At 35.1% G+C, this 21,491-nt stretch overlaps 2 protein-coding genes and 1 non-coding gene across 3 annotated transcripts in view; 2 read left to right on the forward strand and 1 right to left on the reverse strand.

Annotated features, from left to right (window-relative positions):
- Positions 1 to 19,077, reverse strand: part of CIP2A (cellular inhibitor of PP2A) — a 37,001-nt gene extending 17,924 nt beyond the window's left edge. Inside the window, exons 1-9 of the mRNA XM_069472578.1 lie at positions 18,976 to 19,077; positions 14,786 to 14,933; positions 12,520 to 12,632; positions 11,589 to 11,683; positions 10,747 to 10,843; positions 9,796 to 9,918; positions 9,510 to 9,655; positions 6,658 to 6,733; positions 23 to 238 (exon numbers count right to left, since the gene is read on the reverse strand). Coding sequence (XP_069328679.1) covers positions 23 to 238; positions 6,658 to 6,733; positions 9,510 to 9,655; positions 9,796 to 9,918; positions 10,747 to 10,843; positions 11,589 to 11,683; positions 12,520 to 12,632; positions 14,786 to 14,933; positions 18,976 to 19,077 — 1,116 coding nt within the window. The remainder of the gene's footprint in view (positions 1 to 22; positions 239 to 6,657; positions 6,734 to 9,509; positions 9,656 to 9,795; positions 9,919 to 10,746; positions 10,844 to 11,588; positions 11,684 to 12,519; positions 12,633 to 14,785; positions 14,934 to 18,975) is intronic.
- LOC138388967 (small nucleolar RNA SNORA70) lies at positions 5,735 to 5,866 on the forward strand. Its single transcript, XR_011234414.1, has one exon. It is a non-coding gene; the product is annotated as a small nucleolar RNA SNORA70 (small nucleolar RNA).
- A 188-nt stretch (positions 19,078 to 19,265) lies between the features above and the next one.
- DZIP3 (DAZ interacting zinc finger protein 3) overlaps positions 19,266 to 21,491 on the forward strand; it is an 89,035-nt gene continuing 86,809 nt past the window's right edge. The window contains exon 1 of the mRNA XM_069472579.1: positions 19,266 to 19,547. The gene's annotated coding sequence lies outside the window, so the exon portion shown is untranslated. The remainder of the gene's footprint in view (positions 19,548 to 21,491) is intronic.

Raw genomic sequence — 21,491 nt, forward strand, 5'->3', positions numbered from 1 at the left:
CAATTCTATATCATCCTATTACCTCGAACAATTCCTTGAACAACTCCAATGCTAAAACAGAACAGTTTTCTGATCCGTCCAAAGGTTGGCTTAACCAACGAAGTAGAGCCACAGTAGGTTCTAAACATTTAGAACGGCTTCCTAGAATGTTGCCAGATGGAGAGTGTTCAAACATCATCTGAGTGAGCACATGGCGTAGCTGAGTCACTGAACAGAAGGCAAGAAGTAATTCTAAAACCTGTGCAATATAAAGTCTTCATTAAATGTCAATTTCACTGGACTTTAATACACAAAGCAAGCATACAACGAAACTGAAAATGCCATATATATTTACCTAAAACAAATCTTTAAAATCACTTCCGATTTTTCTTTCAATGTTATTTTTCAAATGTGTGATTAGGTTCCAGAAGGTTACAAAGAAATTTGTTAGTGGTGCTTACCTCTGACAAGCAGGGCTGTGAGAACCACAGAGAAAAGGGCAACTTCAACGAAACTTATACTTCTTCCATAGTACTTAATGTTTTGTTTTTAAAATGATAAAAAAACTAAAAATTAATATTAGAATTAAGAATACATGCTACAATCCTAAAATTCAAGAATTGCTATTAAGCACACAGGGATAAGATATAAAGTGGCATTCCAAAGCTTTAAAACCTTAGGAATGGCTATTTCTACACTATGTTTGTGCACTGTTAGCATTATCTCCCCTGTTGTACCCCATTTCTTCTCTACTTTATAAATTGGGCCACATCCCAATTTATACCTATATCAACCTGTTAATTAGATGTTAAGTTAAATCTTATCATATTTCATATGCTACCAACCTATCATTTTAAAAGGTACACTGGTGTCAGGCACTTATCATAAACGGAGCTTGAAGGACTAGAAGTTGCTCTGGGTGAGTGAGTGAGTAGTGAGCAAATGTGAAGGGCTGAGACATTATTATGCACTACTGTAGACATTAAACACTGTATACTTATGCTACCCTAAGTGTATAAAAAATTTTTTCTTTAATAGTAAATTAACCTTAGCTTACTATAACTTTTTTACTGTATAAACTTTTCCCCTTTTTAAATTTTTGATTCTTTTGTAATAACATAGCTTAAAACACAAACACATTGTACAGCTGTCAAAAATTTTTTTCTTTCTTATATCTTAATTATTCTATAAGCCTTTTTGTATTTAAAAACATTTTTGTTTTACCTTTTAAACTTTTTTGTTAAAAACTAAGACACAACATACACATTAGCCTAGGCCTACACAGGGTCAGGATCATCCATATCACTATCTTCCAGAAGGCCTTCAGGGGCAATAACACACAGGAGCTGTCATTTCCTACAGTAAAAATGAATCCCTTCTTCTGGAATACTTCTTGAAGGACCTACCTGAGGCTGTTTTATAGTTAACCTTTTTTTTTCCCCTCTAAAAATAAGTAGGAGAGCATTCTAAAATAATAATAAAAAGTATAGCATAGTAAATATATAAACCAATAACAGTGTTTATTATCATCCTCAAGTATTATGTACTATACATAATTGTACATGCCATACTTTTATATGACTGGCAGCACAGGTTTGATTATACCAGCATCACCACAAACACATGAGTAGTATGTTGCACTACTATGTTACAATGGCCAGGATGTCACTAAGTGATAAAAATTTTTCAACTTCATTATAATCTTAAGGGATCATCGTATATGCAGTCAGTTGCTGACTGAGAAGTTGTTATGCACCGCATAACTGTACTTATTTTTGAATAGGTAATACATTCACATGGTTCCAAAGTCAAACCCTGACCTCTCGTTACACTCCCTGGAGGCAAGCAATGTTATCAGTTTCTTGTGTATGTTACCAGAGAGATCCATTATGCACATACAAGCAGATAGCTTTCCATGTACATTAGTTTTCTGATACAAAAAGGTAAACAAGTTAATCACTAGGGCAAACCTAGTGATTTTCCCAACACTAACACACCTGTGTAACTAGCAAACACATCAAGAAAGAGAACTCTACCAAAACTCCGGGACCCTGTGTGTCCTCCTACACATTGCCCCAATCACTCCTCCCCACTAGATTTCTGACACCATAGATTAATTTTAACTTGGCTATCCTTGAATGTTTGTATTTCTCTATAAATTTTTCAATCAGCTTGCAAGTTTATACAAAGAAACTCACATGGAACTTTATATAATCTTATTATATACACTCTTATGTCTGGCTTCTTTAGCTTCACATTATGTGAGATTCATCCATGTTGTGGCATGCAGTTTCATTTTCTTCATTCTCATACGTCAACACCATAGTTTATCCATTCCATTGTTGATGGCATTTGGGCTGTCTATAATTCTTAGCTATCAAGAGCAGTACTGCTATGTTTTATATGTCTTTTTGTGAACATATGTATCCAATTCTTTGGGGTAAATATCTAAAAGTGGAATTGCTGGGTCATAGTTTATGCACATGCCCAGGCTTAGTAGATAATACCAGTTTTCATAACTTGTACTGTGAGTACTGTATGAGAGTTATGGTATGTTTATCATTTTCCATTTTTTTCACTTTAATCACCTATGTGGTGGGTGTATAGTGGTATTACATTACCATTTAAATCTGCATTTCCCTGAAAATTAATAAAGTTGAACAACCACTTCATGTTTATTGACCAATTCAAGTCTTTTTGTTCAGGTATCTACTGGGCTCTGTTTTTTTTTTCAGATTTATACGTACAACTTTTTAAAAAAAACTAATATATTTTAGATAAGAGTCCTTGGTTAGATACACGCATTGTAGATATCTATTCCTGCTCTATGAGTTGCCTTTTCATTTTCTTATTGGTGGTCTTTTCATGAGCAGAAACATTTAATTTTAACGTATTAACTTTTTTCCTGTATAGTGAGTGCTTATTTCCTGTTTAAGAAAATATTTGCCTATCTCAAGGCTGTGAAGATATTCTGTGAGATGTTTCTTCTAAAAGCTTCACTGTTTTTACTTTTCACATTTAGATCTAAAACCTATCTTGTACTTACTTCTGTATTTAGTGTGAGGTAGGGGTCAAGATTCAACTTTTTCTCCATACAGATATTCCATTTACCCAGTGTTATTTATTGAAATGGCCATACTTTTAAGACTCCACTGTCTTAAAAGGAGGAGACCATAAACTGTGGGTTTGGTTTTGGACTCTACTCTGTTCCATTAGGCTAGCTGTCTAGCCTTATGACAATACTACACTCTCTTCATTACTGTAACTTTATATTAAGTTTTAATACCTGGTAGTATAAGTCTTCGGACTTTGTTCATTTTTTTCAGGATAGCCTTGGTTATTAAGGACCTTTGCATATTCGTGTAAGTTTTATAATCAGCTTCTCATACATCAAAACCAAAACAAATACAAAAACAAAAACAAAAACCACTAAAATCTGCTGAGCTCTGATTGATCTCATACTGTAAATTCTTCCAATCCATAAATTTATTTAGGTTTTGTCTTTCTTTCAATGGTTTGTAACTTCAAAGTAGAGGCACTGCACATGTTTTTGTTAGGTTTATTCCCTAAATATCCAACATTTTTAAAAATTAGTAAATGGTGTTATTTTAAAGATTTCATTTTCTGTTTGTCTGTCACCAAACTACAGGTAAATAAAAATATATCTATAGGTACTAATCTTGTATTCAGCCAACTTGTTAAATAGAATCACTTAATTTTAATAATTATTTCTATAGATTTATTTTAGATTTTCTATATTCACAACCATGTTATCTGAATAGTAAGTTTTATTTCATCCTTTCCAATCTCTATGCCTTTTATTCATTTCCCTTGCCTTATTGGTCTGGCTGGGACCACCAATACTATGCTGAACACAACTGGTGATAATGGACATTCTTTCCTTACTCCTAATCTGAAGTAAAGCTTTGAACAATTTGCCATTAAGAATGATGATGCAGTAGATTTTTGGCAGTTAATATCAGGGAAAGGAAGTTTCTGTTTATTTCTAATTTGCTTATCTTTATCTAGAATGGGTATTAAATTTTCTTAAATGCTATTCTTCCTTTAACTAGATAATATGATTTTTCTGCTCTTTTGTGTTAACATCAGAAATTACATTAATTTTAAAATGTTAAACCAACTTTGCATTCCAGGAATAAACCTCATCTGGTAATGAGATATGATTCTTTTTACCTATCATCAGCTTTGATTTGCTAATATTTTATTTAGAATTTTTATAATATGTTTAATGAAAGATATTGATCTATAATTTTCCTTTTGTGTAGTATCCTTGTAAGATTTTGCTATGAAGGTTATATTTGCCTCATAATCAAACAAACTTGTATGCTATTATATATATAAAAAAGACATCCAACTATTTCTTCCACACTGAGATGCTTTTTGTTTTCACTGCTCCCCACTTCTATCTATAATGAGTTTTTTTACTTCAAAAACATTTTTTAAATTTTTATTCATTTACTTTTACTTCTCCATTCACTTTTAGGTTTTCTGATACTTATGGAATGCTCCTATTCCTTTGCCCTACTTGAACTCCTAAATTTCCTGAGATAGTTTGGTACATTTGGATTAGATTATTAGGTTTTCCCCTTTCTGTATGTTTCTTCTATCCCAAGAATTCTTATTTAGCATTTATATTACATATTCTTAATTACTCTATCAAGATCCATTTATATATTTATTAGGAATGGTTCCCATATTGGATATAAGAAAGAAATTTTAAGGTTCAAAATATGTAGAATATATTATCAAAGTATTTCATCTGATGAAAATATTCAAGAGAACTCTGGTAAGTAGTTAACAAACAAGAACAAAGATCTTAACACAGAAAAAAATGAAAACATTGGAAGCAACAAATTTTGTACTATTTCAACACCTCTACCATCTTCTAGATCCACTATTGCAGATGATTAGTTCAAAGTCATTCTAATTTTTTTCTTCTGTAGAAATTTGTACGATAAAGTCTGGTCTCAATAAGTAAGTTCTACTTCACACCAGACACAAAAATCAATTTAAGATGGATTACAGATCTACATGTGAAAGTTAAAAAAAACTATAAAACTTTTAGAGGAAAACAAAGGAGTCCATCTTTGTGATTTCAGAATAGGCCCAAGGTTTTTTAAACGAGATACAGAAAGTGCCAACCATACAGGATGGTCAATAAATTGAGCTACATTAAAATTAAGACACCATTAGGTGAGTGAAAAGGCAACTCACAGAAGAACATATTTGCATATGTGTATGTATGTGTGTGTGTATATATATATATATATATATATGAACATATTTGCATTATATATATCCATCAAAAGACTCCAAAATAACTCCTACATATAAATGAGAAAGACACCACATTAAACAAATGAGCAAGAGACATGAACAGGCACTTACCAAAGAGGATATACAAATGTAAAAAGATACCAAACTTTACTTATCATTAAGGAAATACAAATTTAAATTACAATGCAATACTACTATGTAGCCATTAGAATGGCTAAAGTGAAAAAGATAGAAAATATCAAGTGCTGGAAAGAAGGCAGAGTGACCAAATCTTCACATATTCATATAACTGACCCCTTCAGAAAAGGGTTTCATGGTGCCCACTGAACATATGTATACCCTATGACACAGTGATTCCACTCCTAGGTATACAGCTAAAACAAACACATTCACATGCTCACCAAAAGACATGCAGAAAATGGTAAATGCAATATTCTTCATAATAGCCAATATCTATCAACAAAAGAACAAAAAATATGCTCCTTTCCTTGTGGTGGCCTGGGGTGTAATGGCAGCAAATAGCAGCCACCTGGTAGGATATGCAGCCTGTTGCTTGTATAGGTTGTCCTAAGGGACCTTGGAAACAGCCCTTTCCAATGTACAGTCATGTCTCTGACCTCATGTTGTCCCCAATCTAGACATTAGGCAGGCAGGCGAGGCGCCTTTGGAAAGCCCCAGGGCACAGTGGTCAGGGTTCGCATTGGCCAAGTCATCATATACATTAACACACCAAATGGTAGAACAAGAAGCATGTAATTGAGGTCCTATGCACGGCCAAGTTCACATTCGCTGGACACCAGAAGATCCACATCTCAAAGAAGTAGGCTTTACAAAGTTTAACGTGGATGAATTTGAAGACATGGTGGCTGAGAAGTGGCTCATTCTGGATAGCTGTGGGGGTCAAATACATCACTAATCATGGCTCCCTGGACAAGTGGTGGGTCTGCACTCAACAAGGGCTTCCACTGTGTTGCTTCCTCTTTATTCCAGCCCACCAATAAATCCTACTTCCTGTCTAAAAAATCCCCCAATTTACAACTATATGAAACATGAATGAATCTAACAACATAATATTGAACATATCTAAACATAAAATGGAGCATATGATTTATATAAAGTTCAAATATAGAAAAAAATGTGCTGTTGTAAGTCAGTACAGTGGTTATCCCTGGTAAGAGCAGAGGATACGGATGGGTAGGTACTGACTAAAAGGGAGCATAAAGAGGGTTATAGAGTACCAGTAACGTTCTACTCTCTGAACTACACACTGGTAACATGACTGTGTTCAGTTTGTAAAACTTCAGAGAGCTGTGCATTTAGATTTTTCTGCATATTATAGTGTGTAAAAAGTTTAAAACAAGAAGTCATGTTTTTACATACCTTTGAAGAAGAATCAGGATCCTTCCCATTAAGAAGACCTAGTACTTGACTAAGACATGAAGAAAAGTGCTCATACCTAGGTATAAAATAAAAGTATACAACAAATGATAATTATAAAATCAATACATCAAAAAGGGATTTATTTACAAAATTAATATAAAATTTAAGTGTATTTTCTGTCATCTATCTATTTGGGCTTCTGATATAGAACACACTTCTTTGTAAAGTTTACACTTAAAACTTGGAACATATCTTACTCCTATAATATACATAAATTGGTCCTGTCATTTATTAAAACACAATAACTCATGTGCCAATAAATATTATAAATCATTGAAATTTTCAGTACCTCAATTGCCTTTTTTTAAAAAGATTGTGTTCAGTTTATAAAAATTCAAAGGACATAGGAAAATGCTAATAAATTAGTTACTTATTTATATAAAGTACCTAAAATTGCCAAGCATTAAATTAGGCTCTGCAGATATAGAAGTAAGGGGCAGCAGTCTGTACTGAACACCTCCAAGAGGTATCAGAGGTGCCATTTACATTATACTATATGCAAGAGCTGGGAGAATGATACCCTGTCAGAGAGCTCACAGTGTAAAGCTGGAGGCAGACAGAAAGGTAATTCAAAATATAAAATACAAGGTAACACAAAATATAATGCTAAAATGGAGGAATGTATGGGATGCTATGGAACAGAGAATGGGTATCAAACCTAGACTTGGCAGGGCAGGCCTGATCAGGCGAGGCTTCTCAGATTTGAGCTTAAAAAGAATGAATAGGAGTTAGACATATAAAGGAGAAAGTATTCCAGCCTTCCAGAGGACATACTCCAGAGGAAATAGCACAAGATACATCAAAGGGCATTTCTATTACTAGTACGTTCTTGATATAATTAGGCAAAAAACATAAGAAAGAAAGTGTGAAGAAATAAGGTTGAGATATTGTTAGGGACCAGATTATGGAGAGGTATACTGAGAATTTGGATATTCACCTTGAATGCAATAGGAGGTCACAGATTTTAAAGAGACATATGGTCAAAGAAGTTGAAAGTTCAGCATATTTCTAAGTTACATGAGAAGAATCTATTGCATGGGAAGCACTAAAGAGATAGGGGAAACTGCTTAAGATAGGACAAATTGAAGGCCAGGCACTGTGGCATATGCCTGTAACCCCAGCACTTTAGGAGGCTGAGGTGGGAGTATCTCTTGAAGTTAGGAGTTTGAAACCAGCCTGAGCAACACAGTGAGACCCCATCTCTACAAAAAATAAACATAAAAATAAATTAGCCAGGTGTGGTGATGCACACTGGTAGTTCCAGCTACTCAAGACAGGGCAAAATGAGACTTAATGCATAGAATAATGGGATATGTTTATGAGTGAAACAGGATGAAACTAAGTAAGAATTTGGTATAAATCCAGGTGCATAGAATTGAGGGAGTGCTAATCAAATGGAATTCTATTTTGTTTTTTTCTGTGAAACAAAGATAAGGTCATCTTCTGTGTGAAAGGTAGCAAGAGGAAAGTAATACATATTTGAAAGAGCCATTGTAGGAAATGAGAAAGAAAGCTAACAAAAGAATAAATATAAGAGGTCTGGCTGAGACAAAACTGTGATTTTTCTCAAGCTTTGATTAGCTACCCAAGCATTAAGTTAGACTTTGGAACAGATTCAGGATTGGGTTTTTTGCTATATGGTGTACCAGATAAACAAGAAGACTTGCCAGAAGTGATTCTGGAGAAGAAAATAGATAATTGAACTGAGATATTTACAGAAGTGGTGATCAAGCAACCTTTTTCTGATGCTAAACCAGATTATCTTTCTGTCTTCCTGAAAAGGAATATTTAAAAGAATTTTTCTGTTTACTATGTAAGCTGTTAAATAAGCACTATCTGGCAGCCAGAATAGATATACACGGATATTAGGAGAATCTTACAACAGATGGAGAAGGCATGTCAAGGGAGGGCACTCTGGAACAAAGAGTTCAACTCTCCTGGAGATGCTAAAGAGAAGAAAAAGTGAAATGCCAACGTGAAAGCCTCTTGGTTTTGCAAAGTATCAGTTACCATATGAATAGTGGTCAATTTTGCCCTAGTGCTTACATTTTTCTTTTTAACTTGTAGATTCTATGGTCCTTGAAGATCAGGGACTATGTGTTCACATCCTGCTGCTGCTAAGTGCCTAACCATAGCAGGGGCTCTATAAATATTTTCCTATTTATGATGATGAATTAATTTACCTCTTTGAAACAATTTCAATAATTTCCTAATTTAAGACCAGAAAGCAGCTTAAGCACTGGAAAATTTTAACTCAGAATGCAAAAAGCCTCTTTGGAAAACAGTTACTGCCCGATCTCAAAATATAAATGATCACAGGAAATACACTGAGATAGAAAGGACATATAAACATGTGTTCCTGTTTTACCTATGACAAAAGAAGCATGCACCAAAGGAAAAATTATCAATTTTTATGCAAAAAAATAAAAAAGGACACACACTGACATGAATGTTCCTATAATAAAAATAAAGATTCTTCCAAAGAATTACAGTGCTCAAGTTTTAACACTGGTTTTAAAACAGATAAGTCAAGATGTCTATATTTTGAAGAATGATACAACGCTTTGATCTAAGACAAAGCCTGAAACACACACATACCCACCCCCCTTGTTATACATTTACATCTCAGTTTAGGAAAGCAAACAGAGTAAGAGTAAAGCACATCAAAACATTTCAATTTAGTCTACTGTGAATCATTACAATTCAAGTTTATTTAAGACAGTTTTATGTATCACAAACACATCTTGGTTAAAAAAAAAAGAAGTACTAAAATTTACTAAAGTGAGTCATACCTGGTAAGATAATCAGCAATTTTAGGATTCTTAAGGAGGTCCATCAGTAGGTCAACTGAATACTTTCTAGTTAGAGTACCATCACCGTTTATGAGAATATTAAATATTAGTTGAAAAGTCTGATGAATGTTTCGAGCATGAAATAGCTTAAAAACAAATTAGAAAAAATATATTACACAAAAAAATTCAAGTTGATACCATCCTAAAATATTTAAAAAATGCCTCAATGACTTGTAAAATATCAGAGACTATAAACTTTAGAATTAACTTCAAAAATCATATTTACCTTTTCCCCTACCTCTTCATTTAATGTTAAACTGGATAATATTGAAAGTGCAAACACAACCACAGTTAAACTACTATGGGCCAAGAAGGTTATAAGTGTTCGATAAAAAGATTTCACATTGCTCTGGGGAAAAAAAAATTAAAATTAGAATAAAGAATTATGAATTTTACATTTTAGTTAAAAAAGTCTGTCTTATACAGAGTGGGCAGATTTTTATTAAACATCATTATCAACTCTTAAGAAATGACTGTCACCTTTAAAAGATAAATGTTCTACAAAACAAATTTAGATCAGAGAGAAATTTAAATTCAAAGACAATTACAAACAAAGAGCATCTAGAGAAAAAAAAATTTGGTAAATGTGTGCAAATGAGTGAGAGATGAATTTTTGCCAAGTTTTGTTACCTTTCTGTCATAGCAGGGAAATTGTTCACAAAGCACCTTAAAGAATCAGTGAATTTCTTGATTTAATATACTTCTAAAAGTGGTTCAGTTAAGTTCATTCGAGTGCCTTCACTTACCACAAGTACTGGTGGTTGATACTGAGCACTTACTCATGGGTCTTTCTGGTGGATCTGCATTGATTTTGTGAAAACAAGACGGAGGTAATTGGGACTGCCAGTGATGTACCTCCCTTCTATTACCACAAAATAATTTAGAAATTCTGGTATTATTCAATGTGACAAATAATGGGATGCTATGGTGAGGGAAAACTTTTAGAAATCAATATTCGCATTAACCCTTAACACAGAGTCTTCAATACAACACATGAAGGCTGAAGTGTTTCAAGTTATTTATATGTCAGTCTGACTCTTCATTAGCTTTGATGGGTTAGCTGATGAGACATAAGACTACTTATTAAATTGTTTTTAAGAAAAAGACGGATAAAATTTTCTTTAAGCATAGAACCTACCACAAAATAAGAAACATGAAAAAACAATAGATTTCTTACCAGTGTCTTTATGTGTGTTTGAACAGAAAGATTGTGACGACAAAGATTTGCCAATAATCCTAGACAAGGCATTGTTAACTCATCTTCAGAAGATTGACTGTAGTTTCACATTGGTGTTTTGTTTAAAGAAAAATCATAAAAGACAAAAAGCATTAAGTTCATTATAAATTAGTCAAAATGATATAGTAGTTTATACATTTCAATTCTTTTTTTACATGCAAAAAATCTAATTAATATGTGAAGCCAGTCAAGCTCTGATTATTTCATGCTTTGAAACTAAATTATCCTATTCAATTGCACCATGAAAATATGAAAATAGTTGTCAGTGACCATGTGCTATTTTATCAGTATGTTCTATCAAGATTAAATATAAACACACAATTATCAGTTTTAATGATTTTTTTCTGCAACCTCTTTCTGGCAGAATAACTTCTGGCAAGTCTTCTTGTTTATCTGGTACACCATTTAGCAAAAAACTCAATCCTGAATCTTTTCCAAAATCTAACTTAATGCTTGGGTAGCTAATCAAAGCTTGAGGAAATCACAGTTTTGTCTCAGCCAGACCTCTTATATTTATTCTTTGCTAGCTTTCTTTCTCATTCCCTACAATGAAATTTATTTTCTACAAAATAAATTCATCTCACAAATTTTTGTTATGAAAATTAGAGCTGTTTTACAATTTTTGATCCTTAAAATCATCTATGGGGAGCAAACACGAATTGGAGTCTCATTAATTTTAAAAAGTTAGAAAAAACTATCAAAGAAGAATTGGTCAGTCACATCGTTTTAGTTTAAAAGTAGACCAATAGACAATTTGGTTACATGTTTGATTGCATACTCACATATGATCTATCAGGAATGTAATTAATTCATTTATATTGGCACCAGAATGGAAAATTTTGACATTATATGTTAACCTCTGTAGAAGCTGAATGCACTGAAAAACAAGAAAATAGTTATGAATATAAACATTGTAGAAACATTGCCTGTTCACAAGAATGGAGTATTGTGCATATAAATGATAAGCATGTCATCATTTTAGGAAGGAGGGGTCAGGGCAAGAACTTTTCCATTTCTTAAAACAGTTTTTTTCAAACACAAATTAATGAGACTATGAAGAACCTAAAGGTTCATCTCCCTACCCACACATTTCTACACATTCTATCTCAAACAGGGCATCTGCATAAACTGTTCACTTAATCATCTTAAACTTGAATGCAGGTTGAAACACACACATATACTATCAATTCTAAGATCTCTTTTTTTCACATTTTACCATTTCCAAAATTGCACATCAGTTTAATTGGTGATATTTTTCTTTCTTAGAACTGATGACATTTTGGATTTAATGAAATAATGATGTGTATAAGAGCTTTCAATCTATGTGAAATAAGAGTATATCTATAGCTTTAATTTTTGTAGAATGTTTTCTCAACAGATTGAGACTAGATGCCAACTCAAATTACAATTTTAATATGAATAGCTTACATTTCAAAACACAGACATCTGTGTTTATAAGTCAAAGCAGTTATAATGTAGATTTGTTTTTCTTCAATAATGGTGCTAGATGTGGGTAAGCTTTCCCTCTCTAGAAACATTTAAATAGTATATGTGTGTGTAACCAGCTTTTAATGACAAGAACAGAGCCTGATTACACGGTATATAACAGAATATACACTACGTTAGTTTATGATAGATACTATCAATTTTGATCTGACAATACGGAAAGGGGAACAGGTGTTAAGTGACAGCATACTATGGGGCCATGTATACCTGCAAAAACACCGAATCACTGTGGCAAGTGCTGCTCCGACAAACCACTCCTGCCAGCACACTATTCAGATTGTATGTATTCTGAAGACAGTCTCTGGTTTCATTATCTACAGCTGCAAGTTAAAATAAAATAGCTCAAAATGCATCATTTTTATATGTGGTCTTCATGGATGAAATAAAAATAATATTTATTTCATAGAATTTTATCATTTAAAAAATAAAGTATGATTTGGCTATTTATCAATACCCTCCAATCCAGTAGTTCAAATGATTTCTCTATGTGGAATATCAAATGAAAAACTTGCTTTACATATTTGTGGAAATTTTGCTATTAAAAAATTATCACTTCATGGTATATTTATACAAAGGCATATTATTCAGCTATAAAAAAGAATGAAATGTCATTTGAAGCAACACGGATAAAACTGGAAGTCATTATGTTAAGTGAAATAAGCCAGACACACAAAGACAAATATCACGTGTATTCACTTATATGTGGGAGCTAAAAAAGTTGATCTCATAGAGGTGGAGAGTAGAATGACAGTAATCAGAGGCTGGGAAGGATGCAGGGGGGTGTTCACGTGGGGAAGAGAGGATGGTTAATGGATACAAACATAAAGTCAGACAGAAGAAATAAGTTCTAACATTGACTAGTAGAGAAGGGTAACTAGCATTAACAACAATGTACTGTACATTTCAAAATAGTTAGAAGAGAGGATTTGAAATATTCTCAACACATAGAAATGATAAATCCATTGTGGTGATCGATATCCTAAATACCCTGACTTGATCATTACACCTTCTACACATATAACAAAACATCATATATTTATGGTGTCATAAATATGTATGAATACTATGTATCAATAACAAAATAAAAAATAAATAAAAATCATCTATTCAATTTTTTCTTTAAATCCAAAATGCCTCTAAAATGTCTATTTTAATTAAAATATGTATAATTTAAAAATGAATAAAAAGATTATGACTTTAAAACTTTCTAATATATTTAAATGTTGGAAGTGCCTGGAATTCTCATTTAAACTGGAAGTCTTTTTGGAAAGCAATTTAGTAATGGCTACAATAGTTTAAAATGATCTGGAAATTCCACTGAGAATTTATCTAAGAGAAACATATACATATTTGAGCAAAATTACATAAAATATTTGTTGCACTATTGATTCTAATAGCATAAACTTGAAAAAGAACATGAGTGTCCACCATTAGGGGAATGGTTGAATAAATTATAGTACTATTTAAATATGGTACTAGGTAGCTACTAAAAAGATTACACAGAAAGAAACACCTAGTGTTCTGCAATACCATTGTGTTACAATAATCAAATAAAGATCTAAAATTATTTGTTGTAGCATAGAAAAAGGTCTGGAAGGACATATATATCAAACCGTTAAATGAGATTTTTATCCCCAAAGGTAGAAATGATGAGGGTTGGTGGTAACGAGTAAAGACTCTTCCCATTTTACTCTATATCTGTGCTGTCTAAATTGGTAGCCTCTAGGTCACATGTAGCTATGTCAATTTAGATTAATAAAAATTAAAGATTCAGTTCTCCAGTCCACAACCCATAATTCAAACGATTGACAGACTCATGCAGCCAATGGTTACTACGTTGTACAGCACAGATAAAAACATTGCTATCACTGAAGGAAGTTCACTGTAAAATGCTGCTGTGTTAATACTTCTGGATTCCTAGGATTTTTTTATACTAAGGATATGGTAATTTTACAATCATGCACAGAAATAATCTCCCCCCAAAATTAGGGAAAAAAGTGACCATTACACGAACATTTAAAAACTAAAGATAAGAGAAAAAAATAAGAATAACCAACAGCATTTTTACCCTTAGGTCTTAAGTTCAATGCAGTCTATCACAGAAAGATGATTCTTTGATTGGTAGCATGACTTTCTGATTGGTGTACTCAATGCTGGCATTATGTGTATGGGAGTTTTGTTTTTTAATTTAAAAGTAGTCCAGCATTTCTCAAAGTACATTCTTTTCTTTAGAAAATTGAACCTTTGATATGCTTCAGATTCTTTGATCCAGTAATTATAAGAAATACTGCATACAGTCCCTTCTTTGAAGAGATTCACAATGTACATCACCTCTGAGAGGTCCTGCAATGAAGGACCTCAAATCTTTTGAATGTAGGTTCTCCAAGAGAATCTACAACTAAATTTGCACTTTAATAAATATTAAATTCATACATCTCCCAAAAACTCAAAAAGAGAAAACTAAATGGACTACCTAGTTGAGACAGCAAACTGATAATACTTAAGATCAGTGAAGCACTTATGTTTGGGTCTTCAAGTAGCTCAACGAGGCAACTCAAGCATTCACTTGGTAATATCTGGTTTGATGTAAATAGTCGTGTGAGTTTCTGTCCTGAAATTACCTATAAAATAGTAAACAAAATGTGTTGGTTAGGAGTTGACAATTTTCATCTTTTCTCCATTTCAAATGAAAAACTCAGTTCTTCCAAAAATTCACACATGCTGTTACCTCTGCCTAGAAGATTACCTAATCCCTCCCTCACTAGCTAAAGCAATTATTTGGATGTCAGTTTAAATTCATTTCCTCCAGGACGCTTTTCCTAAACCTCTTACACCACCTAGGTTAGGTTTGCCTATAACACTATCCTATAGTATGTTATATTTCTGTTTTACAAGTTAGCGAAGTTTGAGTATCTATCAAGTTACCCTTCACACTACACTGAACATGCCATGAAGACATAAACTATATAAATACGCACTCTACTACCAATATATTTATTTTACCAATGAATTTCAGTACACTCATTCCATCTACTTTGAGGGAAGAGAATGGAAAATAAAGTCCAAAGGATAACTATGGGATTACTTCTTCCACTCTTTCCCAAAGATAATATGTGATCCCAGAAGTTAAGAGATTACAGAGAAGGAAGTCAAAAAAGAATCTTTTAAGTAGCAGGCGAGGCACTGAAAAATTTTATTTTTGGTATTCCATTCTTTACTCTTTTCTTATGATTTATAAACCACAAGGGGCGGGGAAGGGGGCAAGAGAAAGAGAGAAGGTAAAGCTGGAATTGAAGGCCATAACCAGTTGTTAGAAAGCATGAATTTTCAAAATGCTTTACAAATGTATTCATTATTAAGCATATCTTTTCTATAAAGATGAAAAACCATTAGTTACTTTACAATAAGACTAAATCTGTTCTAAACATTTATTTGAAAAGATCAGACCTAAATGGATGCTTTAGCATCCCTCTCCTGTGGTCCCCAACCCCGGGACTGCGGACAGGTACCTGTTTGTGGCCTGTTAAGGACCGGGCTGTAGAGCTCTGCTGCCCCCTTCCCCCACACTCCCGCCCCAGAAAAATTGTCTTCCATGAAACTTAGGAACCTGGGGCTGCAGGGCAGGAGGTGAGCTGCTGGTGAAGCTTCATCTGTATTTTCAGCCCCTCCCCTCGCTCACAAGGCCTCCTCCCCACAGGCCCACTTTGTGGAAAGATTTTCTTCTACGAAATCCGGTCCCTGTTGTTAAAAACGTTGGGGATTGCTGTGCTAAGCTTTCCTTTCTGTATCCCTCTTTTATTCCCTCATCTACATGTCAGTTTTTCTTCTAAAGTGTTCCTGGTTAAGAGAGTTGTCACATTATTTATTCTCAAGGAATATGTATTTTAACATTACTAAAGTCTCTAAGACTGAACAAATAAGTCCAAAGATGAAATTATAGACATCAGTAACAGATATTTTAGGGTAGGGAACCTTCTGAGCAATGCCCTTTTGCCTATTTCTAAATCTAGCCCTTCGGATGATTAAGAAATTTTCTGTTTTAAACATGACTCCCCTCAGGACTGGATACGTATCTCAGTAACATAAGTTCAACACGTAATAATTATTTAGTACAAGGCAAAATGAAACACTGCTTTACAAATTTTCCCTTTACTCATATATACTCAATGTCTTAATGTAAAAATACTTTATTTTAATAATTATTAATGCTTATATAGCATTTACTCTGGCCTGGGCATTGATCTAGGTACTTTACATATGTTAACTCTTTCATCTTCATAATATAATAACTTTATAATATAGGTGCTACTATTTTGTTTTGCAGACGAGCGAATTGAGGCACACAGTGATCATAATGGAGCACAACTGGGATTCATACCCAGGCAGCTTGGTTTCTGAATCCATGCTTTTAATCACTACACAAGATTAGTACTGTGAAACACCAGCACCAAGAATCAGATCAGATCAGCTTTGCCAGTCATAAAATATTCAAAGCCCTGGTTCTACAAGGGACTATAAAGACAAAGTATGGCAGAAGTATAGAAGAATGAATAACTTTCACATGACACCCATCTCTCTTTGTATCCTCACATGTTGCTCTCATTAAAAAAAAAAAAAAAAAAACCCAAATATTGCCCACCAAAATGGTTAAAATTAAGAAAGATGAAAACACCAAGGGTTGGTGTGGATGAATGATGGCAAATTTCATATATTGGTAGTGGGAGGGTAAAATGGTATAATCTTTCAGAAAATTGTTTAGCAGTTTCAACTAAAACTGAACATAAGCCTACCTTATGACCTAGCAATTCTACTCTGAGGGGTATAAAAGAAATGAGTGCATATATCCACAAAAATATGTATGAATTGTTTATGACAGCTTTATTCATAATTCTACCCAGAACTGGAAACAACCCAAATGCCCATAAACAGGAGACCGTCTATAAAGTGTGGTATATTTTTACAACAGAATTCTATACAGCAATAAAAAAGAATGAAGTACTGGTATATATGCAACATATTGAGAGGAAGAAGCCAGACACAAAGAGTACATACTGTACAAGTCCACTTATCTGAAACTTATGTGAGGGACAATGATGAAACCCTATGGGGTGCTGGAAATGTTCTATATCATGATACAGGTGGTAGCTACTCAAGTGTCCACATATGTTAAAAGTATCAAGCTCTTCATTTACGATTAATGCACTTCATGTACTGTACGTATGTTACCTCTCAATAACAAAAAAATGTCCTTAGGAGTGGTAACCTCAACCTCTTCATACCTTCGTATCAATGGTGGAAGAGTCTTCTGTAAACTCCTTGAAAGTTTAGAAACACAGCATCAACCCCAAATTTCTCTGAAGTTTCCCTCAATTAACAATAACATTGCACTCAGATTTACAACCTGTTTATTCTCGGAGAGGTAATTCATGTTTCAGATCAGTGTCTAAAATGCTTAAATCCTAATTTTTAAATAAAATCAATGGCTTTGCTTATTCTGTGGCTTCTGGAATTCACTTGCTACTGTTCTATCCTAACTGAGAAGCTAAATTTCCCAACCTTCTGTCCCACCTCCCCTCTTCCTAGAGCCTTCAGTAAGCACTCATCATCAGCAGGGAGCTGAACCTTGACACTCACTTGCCTTTATAAGTACAAATGAAAAAAAAGGAAACAAATGTACTTAGGAGATGGGCACCTGAAGTACTAAGAAGAGGGACAACAGCGAAGATCAAGGAAACAAAGACTCCAGTTTTAATAAAGGCTGCTGTTGCTGTATCATTGGAAATTATCTTTTCTCTGTAGTATTTTACAAGTCTTTGGTACGTTAGCCTTTTACCACAGGGTTAATATAACAAAGAGAATACATTTTAAAATTATGTTCAATTCTATGTTAACAGAGGAGAGCTTCAACAGAGAATTAAAATAAACTTTAATTGAGCTTAATCTTTTTTTTTAATTAAACGAAGGTCAAGGTTAGTTTGAATTCCATGAATGCATAACAAAGGACAGCAGGAGATTAAGAGCCTAAAACAGACTAATCTAGATGCAAATCACTAGAACTAATACTAATTAGAAACAGTGAAAGCAATTCAGCATTCTAGAATCAAAGAACTGTGAGCAATATATTTTGGTAAAGAAAAAAGATTATGCTTAGTAAGGGAGATTACTTTTTAATAAAGAATCGTTGAGATAATATTTTTCAAGTTCGAATTTAACACCAGTTCAAATAAGAGCAGTAAGCAACAGGTTGAACTATAAACTACCTAATGGCGAAAACAAGCTTTAATCATGACTCCCTACCACCTCCGTCCCCGAGAATCGTTGTCTATTGAGAGAGCGTGGTTTCGACGGAAAAACCAAAACAAGTAGCAAAGGAAGAGAAGATACGGCTCGGAGCTATCTCCTTTACCTTCCCGAAACAGCCTAAATTTCCCAACCTTCTGTCCCACCTTCTCTCTTCCTAGAGCCTTCAGTAGGCACTCATCCCTCTAGCTGCAGGGAGCTGAATCTTGACACTCACTCGCTTTTACCAGGACAAAAAGACAGCTGAGGGAGCGACGGGCTGTCCTTTCTTTCCCACGCTGGGACCGCCACTGCCCTGCCTCACCGTGAACTAAGAATTACTAGGGGGCATTCCCGTCTCTTCCCGGCATCCCAGAGCCTCACCTCCAAGTGCCGCAAAAGCTGAGCAGCGTTCGCCTCTGACTTAACGGCTTTGTACTGACTGATGGTAATGAGCAAGGACTTCAAGCAGGCGGTAGAGTCCATCAGGATCGTCCGCAGGCCCCCAAGGACCACCACCTAGTCAGTTCGGGCTTCCGACTTTCGCCGCGCTTTTTTTGATTTTCGGCCCCACCCCCTCGTTCCCAGAAGCTTCCGGTTCCGGTTGAGTTCCGGAAGCCCTAGGAACTCTGGGGAACCACTCTGGAAACTGGCGGGGTGGGCCTGTGGTGGAGGTGCTCTGTAGGGTCCGTAGAGGAGATTGTGAGCTGTCCCTCCGAGCCCCCTTATCTGAGAAGCCGCGAGGTTTCAGCTTGAGGATCCCGTGAAGACGGGAAATCTCGCGAGAAACGCTGTTCTGGCCCGACCCGTGAAGGGGCGGTTAGGCGCTAGAGGCTTCTTCCTCATCTGTGCGCTCTATTCGTGTACGTCCTCGGCCCTCACGCTGGATGGCCGGTTATTCCTTTGTGCATCATCCTCTTCCTGAGACATGGTCGCTTCCCCCTAGTCTAGACACGGTGAGATCTGAGGACGAGAATGTTTGGGCCCTGAGATGTTGAGGCGGCCTGGGAGGGGCCTCTTCTTTAAATCTCTCGTACGTCCACCCCTTCTGCCCAGGAATGATTGTTTCTCAGAGTAAACCCATGGTCATTGGCATTTTATGGCCCTTAGGATAGTATTTGTCAAACTTATTGTAGAAGGCTACCTCAGGGTGACTCCTGGGCCAGGTATTGCGCCGGAGGGTGTTCTCATTAGCGTCAGTTTTTGTAAGTGAAGATGTCTTTCTATTTGGCATAACTGATTGTTTTATCATTCTCGGTATCTACGAAAATGGCACTATTTGCGGTTTTTGATCAGAGATGTATGTGTATGTGATGAAGTCACTCAGGTACCTGGTTCTGGAACTTTCTGCTTACTGTGTGCTGATGTCGAATAAAGCTTTAAAATGCAGGCTGTAGAAAATTGTAAGAATAGGGTACATGTCCATTTAATTACATCGTTCATTAGAAATTATGTTTTGTCAAAGAACATATTTTTGCATCACAAAATATTTTAAGGCAGGATTTATCTTTTAAAAATTATGTTAAAATTAAATCTGAAAGCTTAAAATGTTTTAACCAATTGAGACATTCATGTAAAAATCTTTGGGTAGTTAATGTATTCATTCATGCTTTCAGTCATTTTATAAACAAGTATGGGAAAGTGTCCACTACTACATTGGTCCCCAACCTTTTTGGCACCAGGGACCGGTTTCATGGAAGACAATTTTTCCACAGACGGGTGCGTGGGGAGGTGGAGCTTAGGCGGTGATGTGAGGGATGGGGAACGGCTGTAGATACAGATGAAGCTTTGCTTGCTCACCTGCAGCTCACCTCCTGCTGGGAGGCCTGGTTCCTAAGTTTCATGGAAGACAATTTTTCCACAGATGCCCGTGGGGGAGCTCAGGCGGTGATGCGCAGCGGGTTCCTAACAGGCAGGGGACTCATACCGGGCTACAGTCTGGGGGTTGGGGACCGCAGCCCTACTGCTAAGGAACTGTAACGGAAACATACTAGATAGATACAGTACTTTTGAAATTCACCACATAAATAAGAGGCACCATACAGTGATGGTAAAGAGTGGAACCAGGTTGCTTTTAAATCCTAGCTTAACTGTGACAATGTGACGGTAGGCAAATTCTCACTGCTTCAGTCTCTTCGAAAGGTAAAAATCCGGCCAAGAGTAGTACCTGTTTCATAAGATTGTCCATTGAATAAATCATTCAGAGTCTAAAACATGCTAGACACCTTTCTAGGCACTAGAGGTTTAATGAATAAAACAAAATCCAACTGGCCTGGAACTTATATTCTGGTAGGGAAACAATAAGCAAGTAAGGAAAATTACATGTGGAGAAATGTAGAACAGAGTTATTGCTCAGGGGTTATTGCTCCAGAATACTGTTAGTAATTGGTAAGGGAAATGGGAAAGTCAGGATAGACCTCAATGAAAAAGCAGCATTTGAGGAAATACTTCAAGGAGTTGAGAGAGCCATACTTTCTAGGGGGAAAGGTTTCTAGATAGAGAAAATGGCAATGAAAGGCCCTGAAGTGGGTGTATGACAATGTGCCACAAACAGCAGGAGGCCAGGTGGCTGGAGTAAAGAGAACAAGGATGGAGGTAGTAGTAGCATGAGGCCATATAAGGTCTTAGAGACAGTTACAAAATGAATTAATCCGGAAGAATCAACTGTTGCCTGGCATAATTAAGTTCTTGGTGTTAGTTACAGTCATTGGCAAATGCAATGATAAGAGTTTGGTAGTGTGATTTTCACTTATGACAGGTGTGTCATCATCATCTCTAAGTAAGGCTCTAAATTGCCTGCTGTTTAAGTGGCATCTCTCTTCCAAATTTTGCATTTAAAAATAAGCAGTCATGCAAATTTTGCATTCTCTTCTGTATTCATTTTAATATCAAATAATGAT

Source organism: Eulemur rufifrons, chromosome 7, assembly GCF_041146395.1.
Source record: "Eulemur rufifrons isolate Redbay chromosome 7, OSU_ERuf_1, whole genome shotgun sequence".
NCBI lineage: Eukaryota > Metazoa > Chordata > Mammalia > Primates > Lemuridae > Eulemur > Eulemur rufifrons.